The sequence below is a fragment of the Ptychodera flava genome, chromosome 8 (assembly GCF_041260155.1).
Source record: "Ptychodera flava strain L36383 chromosome 8, AS_Pfla_20210202, whole genome shotgun sequence".
Taxonomy (NCBI): Eukaryota; Metazoa; Hemichordata; class Enteropneusta; family Ptychoderidae; genus Ptychodera; species Ptychodera flava.
In genome coordinates this window covers 43,305,729-43,317,962 of record NC_091935.1, presented here as the reverse complement: position 1 = coordinate 43,317,962, position 12,234 = coordinate 43,305,729, and the positions used below count along the sequence as shown (strand labels likewise).

General features: G+C 36.4%; 1 protein-coding gene across 2 annotated transcripts in view; it reads right to left on the bottom strand.

Moving 5' to 3' along the window:
- The window catches only part of LOC139139391 (RNA exonuclease 1 homolog), a 216,522-nt gene that overhangs the window by 112,034 nt on the left and 92,254 nt on the right, over positions 1–12,234 (bottom strand). For both annotated transcript variants that reach the window (XM_070708293.1, XM_070708294.1), the window contains exons 6-7: positions 3,403–3,652; positions 2,679–2,822 (exon numbers count right to left, since the gene is read on the bottom strand). In XM_070708293.1, the coding sequence (XP_070564394.1) occupies positions 2,679–2,822; positions 3,403–3,652 (394 nt within the window). The remainder of the gene's footprint in view (positions 1–2,678; positions 2,823–3,402; positions 3,653–12,234) is intronic.

Here is a 12,234-nt window from a genome sequence, read left to right as displayed (position 1 = left end):
AAGCAAAAAACAACAGGCAAAAAAATAAACGAACCTAGAGTCACTACAAAGACAAGAATAGTCGGCTTCTCGGATACAATCTCTCCCCCCCCCCTCTCTCTCCCTCTGTCTCTCTCGTGGTGTATCACGTGCACCTGTCGGATATACTTTAAAATTGGAAAGTTATTGAATGTGGCAACTAACCACAAAATTGCGGTTATTCCATCGCCACAAAGAACGCTGTCGATCATTTACTTCACGATGATGTCACAGCAAAATCTCAAACAAATCAATGTATTTTCACCAAAATATGTCTCTAGCTACAATAATTTTACTTGGGTCACATCAGACAGTTGACATTTTAGAAAGGTGGGGGACTTGAAAAGATTCAAAAGAAAAAGTTTTGTGTTTCATAACATCGACAACGAAAAGAAGGCATGTCAAATGCGTAACTTGTAGATCCGAGTTGCTTTCATTGACATGAGAGTTTCTTAGTGATAGTATTGGTTTTCTATTCGTGTTCATTCTCACACCCGTTGTCTTTCCTTCACAATAAATCTCTACAAAGCAATTTACTTGTTGCCAACTTGAGCCTGCGGCTAGAAAATTCAACGTGATCCTTTCTGTTTTGCGGATCAGACACGAGTAGGCACGGCATCACTGTCAAGCCATTGGCAGTGGAACTGGTCGTCCCCTACGCTGTCTTTGGTCAAATCATAAACAGACAGACGAATTCATTTCGATCCGAGAAACATTCGTGTTTTTTAGAAATGTTCACTAGATTTAATCATGATTTAATCAACCCGACTTTGCACACACAGGGCAAACACTGAAATTACTTCACACGGTGTTTTTTGTGTTTGTGGCTTAATGTTTTAGTTGTGTCTACCTAATGAAAGCCTGGGAAATTTGAACGAACTTAACATCCCAACTTTGATGCCGGAGTATTTAAATGCACTAAAACACAGTGGGGAGACTAACTGATAGTATATCAATCGACCTTGACACTAAGCGAAGCTTTTGTGGAATATGCAAATTTTGTTTACAACTTGTCCATTTGCTCGCTCCCGTAAACAAGATATGAGCCAGCATAGTGTCAAAGGTCGTAACTTCCGTCTTCCGGCGTTACTCCCATCCTCATGCCATCGACTGGTAGAACCAGTCGATCGTTGTACTCCGTCTTCGACCATTGGAATCCTGAAAATAACTAGTCAGTGTTCTTGCTTGCTTAAGTACAAAGCTGATGCCGACTTTTTTCGAAAATTTACGCCACCTAACCCTTCGAAAATGAAGATTTTTTGAAATCGGACCCTGAGAGTTTCAGCCCTTTCCGTCTACTACCTTATGAGCTGCTAACGAGGTATTTGGTCAGGGCGATAAGCCCCTGCGTTGGCGATCGGCAACACAAATTAATGAAGGGGATTAGGGAGGGTAATTAACAGATATAGACTGTTTTATTTGAAATACTATCCACAGATAGCTAGGGTAAAGTAATAGGCACACACTAGACTCAGGTAAGGCATGGGTAAGGCTTGTATAATGAAAAAAAAGTTTAATTACACAAGACATTTATTGATCATATTCATAATTTCTAGACGAATATTGCTCGCCGGACCCTGTGGTTTGAGCAGGTCTGCCAAAATGTATCAGTTCATGAACAATGACAGGAAATAACTCATTGTGTAGGCTGTTACAGTTACTGCCACCACTCCCACCCATAGAAGGTACACTGCATAGAAATGAGGTAATGCCTCATAGAACCTCTTTCCCTTAGATGTATAGGCTATTTCAGTTAATACCATCATGCACTCCCACACATTTACAGGTTTTTTCCCTTTTTCTTACCTCATTGGCATATTTTGACACTGACATGTTCATTTGAACAAATTCACATCTCAAACACTGGGTCTACCTGTACACCAAATACTAAGATGGTAGGTGCCGCAGTTTTTGAGTTTTGATGTGGACGGACATACATCCACACATACTAATATACATCCATACAAAGACTCTACTGACTCACCATATAGCTTTTTTGGTATTTATACATATATCAAATATGAGCTAAAATTTCTTCATGATAGCTGGCAGCCGAGTTGAACTATCACTTAACAACATGTTAGGTACTTGAAGTGAATTTTGGTCATGTGATCTGTTGTGGTGTGGCCCTCCCCTACTTACTGGGATTTTTACAAATTCTTTACATCTTTGTATAACTAGTTTGGCTCAAAAAGTATAACATTCCAGGCATACAGTGCATGTGTAGCCAACAATTATATGCTAATAATATGCAGAATGTCAAAGTTTAAGGCCTCATCAGTCAATTTTCAGCCATTGCGTAAAGCTTTCAACACTCCAATACAGGGTGGGTACAAAGTTGTGAATTCACCTGGTGACATATTGACTTGTGAACTTACTCACTTCCAGCTTTTTACACAAGAAAGTTGATGGGGTTGTCTGTAAACCTGCGAACTTATTTTCAACCTTTCAGAGAGAAAAGTTGTTGGGGGCAAATACCAACTTTTGAACTTATTTACTTTTTACCTTTCACAGGGGATAGTTGGCCAGAACCTCTGCTAAGGTAGTAAGGTCATGAAGGACAGTGACCTTGGGAATGTTCTAGACTAATTAAACTCTGGTCATGAGTGTGGGGGAAAATGACCTACATAACAGGTGTAGAAATCATTAATTGAACTCACTATCAGAAAATCCATGCTGCTTTTTCTGTTCTTGTGTAATAACTGCTAAACCAGGTTGACCTGGTGAGGGTCTTGGGAAACCATTTTCTTGAAGTTGTTGTTCTGATAATATATATGGTTTAAGCCTTTCATACAATTCTGCTCCTGAAGAAAGGAAACATTGAAATGGAATTATTCTACTAACAATTGACAGACTCAGATCTGTTAAAGTTACACAATGACCGATCTGATCATGGCAAAAGTTTTGTGGGTTGATTTGTCATCCTGGTCTCCAATCGGTTTGGTTCGTCAGTAATTTTCACCAATCATAAATCATTGTTTCATTGGAATAAAGGTAAAAACTCAAATAAGTTGCATATTCAGTGATCAATAAAAACATTATTTGAATCAATAGTATCTGATTTCTACAAAATTTATTCACACCTAGATAGGAGGAAATATGGCCTTTGATCAGTGCAATGAAATATGAGATTTTGGAGAAAACATGATTTTTTAACTGAGATTGACAAAAGACATACTTCAAAACACAAAAGTTACCAGGATTTGAAGAAATACAAATAATGATCTTCCTGAGCAAATAAATAATAAATATCATTGCATACAAAGCTATGTATTGAGTAAATTGCATTTGGAGTTACACATTGTCCATACATAAATTACAAATTAATAATGCTACAGGTACTGTGTGACAGGTTTTTAAAATTACAAAATTAGTAACATCTACCTTCAAACTTAAGATTTGAAGAGATGTGGTGGTGACCAGACCTATGAACAGTAAACGTTGTTAGGGTTGCTTTCTTGCCTCCAAGTACAGCCTCATGGGATATGGTTTTCCTTGGGGATGTTGGTGATTTTGCTTCACTTGTGCTTTGTGGTTGTAGACTTCTTAATCTTTTGACAGTGTTTATGCATAAATTTAAATATACATTCCGACTGGAACATCTCTGGTACACAGTTTTCTCTTCTGTCAAAGCCTGCAAGATTACAAGATTGCATCACAATTTCATTTGTTAAGAATGGCCAATGCATGTAAACATATGCCATTTTATCCCCTGCTCAAAGCAGGTATTTCTATATCCCATATTTTATTGTAAACATATTACCATATCTCTGTGAATAGTAAACTTACCATAATATTACTTTTATTTTACTATCTGTGGGTCCCATTTTGCATTCAATGAAAACTATCAAAACTGAAATTACTATTCCATGATACTGTTAAAGCATTAATTGTACACTTAGATTGTATTTAGCTATTTTTCGCTGATGGATGAAATCTGCTAAATAATGTTGCAGTGAATATGTGTAACCTCCATTAATGTAATAATCTCAACAAAAGTTATATCAACCACAATTGTAATAAAATCAACCATAAAGGTAATAAAACAGTAAACCATTAATGTTACAATCTGGAACTACAGATGTAATAAATAAATTAACCACAAATATAAAAATACCGTCAATGACAGTGTGCTCACATTCGGTTTGAATTGGTAAATTCAAGATATATTTAAACCAGAAAGACAATAATGACAAAAGCAAATAAGGTCTGCAATTTAGGTACTGGAGGTCATCTTTAGGAACATGCATATCAACTTCTATAGCAATGGGACAAGCAGATCCTACATACATAAGCAAATGTCAACAAAAAAATTAGCCAGAGAAGCTTGACAAAAAGAAAAGGTGGGAGAGTGGGGAAAAAATAAAGAGTGGGAAAAAATGTACAAGGGATCTGGTAAAAAGTAATGCTACCTCATCAATCTTCTAGCCCCTACCCCCTCCTGAATATCAAATGTTCCATCTCTTTGTTGATCATGTTTACATAAGACCAGCTGGCAGGAAATATATTTACAACCTTGGGAATGTTTTAATTGATGCTGTGAGTGCTATCATTTGAATGTAAACAGCACTTAAATCAGTTACAGATAGTGAAATGCCTTCCACTGTGGGGGATTACGACATCTGGTATTATCCTGGATCAAATTTCTCATCAGTTATTGTGTGTCTTACATGCAAAAGTTGCAAAAATTGGTTCACAATGAAAAAATTTACCTCAGCTTTGTTTTCTGGATCATATTTTACTACAAATTGATATTAAATATGACAAAATTATGTTCACAGCCTTCGAAACTCTCTCACAACATATTATCCTGGGTTGGTGTAGGTCATTTAAGGTCACAAACTGAGAAAATTACCTAAAACATAAAGATTTGGGGGTTTCCCAACACTTTGAGCAGACAATCTATCTAATAACATCCCTCAGGACTTTTGTAGCAAATTCCAAAGCTATCAAACAAGTAATTTTGAGAACAAGTTTTCTTGACCAAAAATGACAAAATTGTCTTCAAAATACAAATTTGTATATTTCAGGACAATTTCCACATATCTAACTATTGTTATCCCTGGACATCTGTACACCAAATATAAAAGCTGTCTGTCCAGGGGCTTTAAAAAGTAAATATTTTTAAGATTTTTTGACCAAAAATGACAAAAATTGCCCCCAAACAGTAATATTTCCAATTTTGTCGTAATTTCAACATTGTCAATTAGAAGGGTAACACCCTTGCAAACACCCAGTCCAAATTTGAGAGCAATCGGGCTAGCAGTTTTAGAGAAGAAGAAATTTTACTTAAAATGAGAAACATAACAAAAATACAGCAAAAATACAAAATTCGAGATATTTTTATGATATTCATAAAACTGATTTTGATCAATCTTAGGAACCTGTATACCAAATATCAAAGCTACAAGATTAGCAGTTTTTGAATAAAAAAAATTTTTGACCCAAAATTCGAAAATTACCCCAAATTTACAAATATTAAAATTTCAATTCAATTTGTATAAACTTGACTGAGGTCATCCTGAGGAACATGTATACCAACTTTCAAAGCAATCAGATGAGTGGTTTCAGAGAAAAACATTTTTTGACTTAAAACTGAAAAACTTACCCCAAAAATAGAAACATGCAAATTTCATCCCAAATTTTAAACACCTAATTTAGAATACCTAAAGGAACTTGCACACCAAGTTTCAACCCTATCTGACCAACAGTTACAGAGTTTTAGCAATTTGCAGGGTTTTTCCTTTTTTCTCCTCATTTACATATTTTTGACACTGACAAGTTCATTTGAACAAATTCACATCTACACCCCTATGTGCACCTGTACACCAAATACTAAGACAGTAGGTGCTGCGGTTTAGGTGTTTTTGATGTGGACGGACATACATACATACATACATACATACATATATACATACAGACATGCAAATCAGATGCAAATGAACTGATTCAGCTTATTCGATTACCTCACATTGGTATACCAAATGTGAGCAAATAAAATTGAACCATAAATGTAATGAACTTGTATTTGTTTATCGTTGCCCTGGGTAAACAACAAGTCATCGCTGATGACACAGTCCCAACTCCAACCATTAATTGTGATGCACATGCACACTACAATACAATGTCTGTGTGCCAAGTTTGAACAAAAGCTGTTCAGGGATAGGTGAGTTGTGGTTCCCAAACATCTCTGTGCTCTCGCTGTCGCTCGTAATGTTCGTAAATTACGAACAAAAATGAAAATTTACGAAAAAAATTAAATGCCAGATCGGCCATTTACGAATAATTTTGTTATTTTTGAAGCCCAATTTTTGGTTAAGATTATGAAATTCTGGGGAAATACTGTCATATCTCGTCTTTCAAAAACTACTCTGCCCCTATCATCTACGAATCGACACATGGCGATAGCTTTGGACTTTGACCTGTGCTAACATGAGCATGCGCAAAAAGTTTCAAGATCCCCGGGTCGTGTACTCAGATACTGGTACGGTGTGCCTTGCATTACGGTAGTTTCCAGACACCCAAACACTCACACGCTGTCAACTTTCCAAATGGACGGTTGAAGCGGATCAAGGGAAGCGGGCAGTTACAAATGCTTTAGATGGATAGTATCTTCAGCTGGGAAAGAAAGTTAGGGATAGAAACCGCAACTGATATGAAAAAATTGGAAACAATGAAACCGCCGAGAAGAGATCAAGAACAGTCAGCCTGAAAGACAGTCGAACTGCAGTCCGGACCGCGCATGGTTGAACGACGTACTGCAAGGTGTTTGTCTGTGCATGGAGGCACTAAAGCGAGTGGAAATCTTAGCCGGAAATATTAGTTATCATAGATTTGTCATTTGATGATATGCAGATTGAATTTTTCTGTGAACTTTCCAATTTTAATAGGTTTCCTTCAAAATATTTTACAAGAAACTCTCTCAGCAAATGTTTTGAAATTGAATACTGATAGTTTTCTCTTATGCTCCAGAGACAATGCTGTGCACAGTCGCACGATGAAAGTTTATCAAGAAAAAAACAACGATCTTCTCTAATGTGCAGCGTTTTAAAAATGTGACTGTCTCTGTGAAAACATTAGCAGGATCACCAGTTTCAGTTTGCGCACTTAAATATGAAAGAATTTTAGAGCTGAACAATGCAAAATGACTGCAGCTATAGAGGCACCACCTAGTACCCATGGATGACATACATACTTTCAAGGTGACAGAGCTTTCAAAATATGAAAAACAGGGGACAGATTTTCTAGCATCTAAAACTTGTGCAAACACTGATAATATTAATGACCACTTAATATACTAATATATATAATCATCAGCCACTGAGAAAAAAAAATAATAATAAAGATTGATTAATTGAATAACATTCATGGGCCGGTTGACCAAAATGGCACACAAGCATTTATGACCCATGATGTACTGTGTTATGCGATGGATCTTTTGAAAATGCATATCAAAATATGAGAGTTTATTGTCATAAAAGCTGAAAAGAAATTTTTCGTTTGCCTTTGTCTATCATGAAATCATTCATCATTTCTATCCCCTTAAAACATTCATTGAGTACCAGAAGTGCTTTTTGAAAATTGGCGGGTTCAGCATTACATAATTTGTGCTTACTAATATTTTTTGAACCCAATTCGTAAATTTACTAACAATTTTGAAAGGCCAGGGAGAGCACAGCATCTCATGAATATTTCGTTGAAATTACGACTTATCACCTATGATCCACCTACTTTTTGGCTGTACTTTCATGATAGGTGTATGTAGATTTTGAAAGGTGTCATCGTTGGCCTCTAGGAGGCCTATGGTAGGTAGTTGAGTAATAGATTAATGTAGGTCTATCATAGGTCATTAATAGGTGCTAGTTGTTATCTTAATAGGTGTGTTGCAGATTTCTGTAGGCATGTTAGTAGGTGTATCACAGGTCTGTAATAGGTAAAAGGTAGGTGTCTGAGTAGGTGACTAGTAGATTTCTGTAGGTATCATGTAGGTTGAAATCCTTTTTTTCCAGGTGAGGCAAGTGGTAGCGTGCAGTAGATTTTCATAGATATTTAAATGACCTAATTTGCATCTCATAAGTAGATATCCATTGTTTGAGTTGAAATAAAGCTCTGTACACCAAACTTTCACCTCTTTGTCACCTCTGTAAAATAGCGCTATCACCTACTAAAAACAGCGCTACGTTTTTGGTGAGGGAGTGCACTATACGTACCGCATACTAAAATGGGATCGTTAGCTTTTATAGCTTGGAGCATGACCACTACCCTGCTTGGAGGTAGCAGTGGGTCCTTGCTTATACCAAACATTGAATGCATTGACATTTAATTGTCCGTTTTTTCAATGAAAAGTTCTCATCTGTCAATATTTTTAAGGTACAAATTTGCAGTAACAAGTCTACGATGTGTCCCTACAGACCATCAGACGTACCACGGTCCCTATATAGAAAGACCGTGGACATACATTTCCTTCAAAACTGCGTACAATTTGGTATCATTCGCAGAAAATACAGGGTTTAACTTGCAAGGCAGACAAGTCCCTGTTTTAAAAATTTGTTTTCCTAAAAATTTAGTCGTCGATCAAACCATGATTTACCCAACCAGATCGTCGAAGGGTATTCTTGTTACCGGTACATTATAATATGTCACTATACTATAGATGCACTCTTATATCCATCCTTAAATAGCAATGGTGCTGAGTTATACTGCTTTCAACAGCTGAACTGTGCTTAAAAGCTGTTCATTATCTACCAGTTACTATAATTTAAAAATACCGCCGATGATATGGTGTTGCTCACATTTGATTGAAATTGGTACATACTAGTAGTATTGGTACCAAAGGTAAACGATGAATGTTGTTTCTATCTGTTCAGAGCAGCAAAATTCTACATTGATATTATGACAATGATCTACACAGTACGACCAGAAAAACAAGAATGACAACAGTAAATAAGGTCTGCAACATATATAGATATATGTAGGTCTATCATAGGTCATTAATAGGTGCTAGTTGTTATCTTAATAGGTGTGTTGCAGATTTCTGTAGGCATGTTAGTAGGTGTGTATATATATATATATATATATATATATATATATATATATATATATATATATATATATATATATATATATATATATATATATATATATATATATATATATATATATATATATATATACACAAAATGTATACAATGTGCCCTCCCGGTTATCACCATAATGGCTTTATATATATACTTATCAATCGTTCTATTAGTCGAGCAATCGATCAATTAATTCAATCATTCAATCGATGAAAATATTGATCAATTTATTGATCAGTACATTGATCGATAGATTGACCCTTTTCATAAGTCTAGCGCCCTCCTGTGGCCACTGTAAATTTGAAGTCAAAGCAAGGCCACTGGGGAAAACCCTGGGCAGAGGCTGGAGGGTTTTCCCCAGTGGCCTTTGACTTCAAATTCACAGTAGCCACAGGAGGGCGCTAGACTTATGAAAACGGTCTATCAATTGGTCGATCTATTGATTGGTCAATAGGTTTATTGTTTGATCGAGGATAGATCTATTTCTATGAATCTATTCCCATGAATCACTTGATCCAATACATTTTTAGTTGATTTGATACGTTATTGATAAATTTGTTGATACGTTATTAGTTAGGAAAAATTACTACGTTATCGGTAAATTTTTACAATGTTATCAGTTAGAAAAATTACTACGTTATCAGTTTGTTACTACGTTATCAGTTGATTTACTACTTTCTTGGGTAAAATTTTTACTACATTATCAGGTTTGATAAATTATCAGTTAGTTACTATGTTATCGGTTGTAACGGGGACTACGACTCGACAACTGGCAATTTTCAATCAATATATTACAACACTGTGAGATCAACATCTGTACAAAGTTTCATGTATTTGGATCAAGTGTTTCTGGACATATCACTCTAATTAGGAAAGCTCATTACATTTCTAAATTAAACATCGATCAACATGATACTGTATTGTGTCTTTATTCAGTGCGAAAGCACTGTGAGCTCAACATCTGTACCACGTTTCATGAAATTTGACGAACCATTTCTAACCATATCAGCTTAATTACGAAAATTCATTAAATATGCAAATCAGCAGTTAATTGATATGATACTTCAACATATCTTTGCATGCCATAACACTACTGGAAGAGAAACATCTGTACCATGTTTCATCAATTTGATACAGCATTTCTAGCCATATCATACCTAATTTAGAAGTTCATCAAATATGCAAATAAGCAATCATTTGACATGATACTGTTTAATGTCTTCACAAAGTATCACAGTACTGAAAGATAAACATCTGTACCAAGTTTCATCAAATTTGATGCAGTTTTTCTGGACAGCCCACTAATTAGAAAGGATTATTAAATATGCAAACTAGCAATTAATTTGAATGACACTGATCAATGTTCAAATGTTAAAGCAATGTGAGCTCAACATCCGCACCAAGTTTCATGAAATTTGATGAATGATTTCTTGTGGAGGCATCATGGGCCAGTGGCTAGAGAAGTGGACGCTAGTCTGGTTCCCTGACCCATTTCCCCGGTAGAGGGCGTGGGGAAATATAGGGTCAGGTACCGGCTAATGTAAACATGGACGCTATTGGGTTAAAATAAAACAAGCTATGATTGGATGAAAGTAACACTTGTAACTTTTTCTCATCTTTGTTGGGTTTCGCACTTTCAGGTTAACTTGACACCAACTTCTTGTTTGTACCACAAAGCCGTGGAGGTAGAAAGAAAGACTTTCTACCTCCATGATTTAGCCACTGTGATTTAGCACACCTCTTAATACTTTTAGAACATCGACATGATGCCTGGCATTTTTCACGAAATTCGGACACCATTCTATCCATCGAAATCAATCGTCGTTCACAGTTCAAACAAAGTTTGCTTTCAATTAGCTGTGATATCGCATCAGCACTTGTGGCGTGTATCGAACGTGCTCGGGTCATTGGGGTCACGCCACAGTCGGCGATGACCTCAATGACCCTATGCGCGTTCAATACATGCAACAAGTACTGCAGCGATATCACAGCTAGCCTTCAATCACCTCTATTTCCCGTACTTCTGGATTAATCCTTTCAGTTTATGTTTCCCGTCTCGTGTGCCAATGTTTTTGGTTCGGATACCAGTGTTCAAACATAATTCTGATCCAGTCGAATTTTGACCGGCGTTTTCATGGCAGCAGCCATATTTGTTGTAGCATGTTCTGTCAGGTGACTAACCTCCGCCATCTTGAACAAAATTCTGTTCAAGATGGCTACCCGGTACCTGACCCCATATTTCCCCACGCCCTCTACCGGGGAAATGGGTCAGGGAACCAGACTAAAGTGGACGCACGATCACAGGATGGTGAGTTTGAGCGCTGGCATGGCTATGGTGTTGTGTACTTGAGCAAGGCACTTTATTCCTCATTGCTTCTCCCCACCCAGGAGTGATGGGTACCTGGTAGGACAGTGGTTGTAATGTGTGTGTTTAGCTCTGCTGCGCTGATTGGCTGCACATGTGAGCTGTTGTTTGCTCCCCAGGGAGTTGAGTGATATCATATTAGGTCCAGTGACCAGGGGTAAAAATAATTGTAAAGCGCCTTGATCACATTTACTTGTGGATATGTGTGCTATATAAGAACCCATTATTATATTATTATTATTATTATTATTATTAACATCAGTCTAATTACGACAATTTATTAAATATGCAAATCAGCTGTTAATTGAAATTATACTACGTATCACACTATTACATCACCAAAACTTCAACATCTGTGCCATTTTTCATCAAATATGCAAACTAGCAATTAATTGACATGATACAGCTTAATATCTTTATACAGTATTACAGTACTGAGTGATCAACATGTGTACCATATTTCATCAAATCTTACCTGGGAAAGACACTTATTTTTTTATCCACTTGCCCTTCAGGCAAGTGGGGGTTCAGTTCACTTGCCCGAATTTGAAAACCACTTGCCCAGTATAATTTACGTGTTTGAAAAAAGCTAAAACATTGGTTTTTCATTTCATGCACTTTATTTTGAAAATTATGTTATCATGAGAAAATGTCAGACATTCTCTTCACACTTCTAAGAGTGCTGGATGGCTCATTTATATTCCATTAATTACTAAAGCCCCATTACCTGTATCTTTTAGCATTCTCTATGTGATTTTACTTCTGAACTAAAAC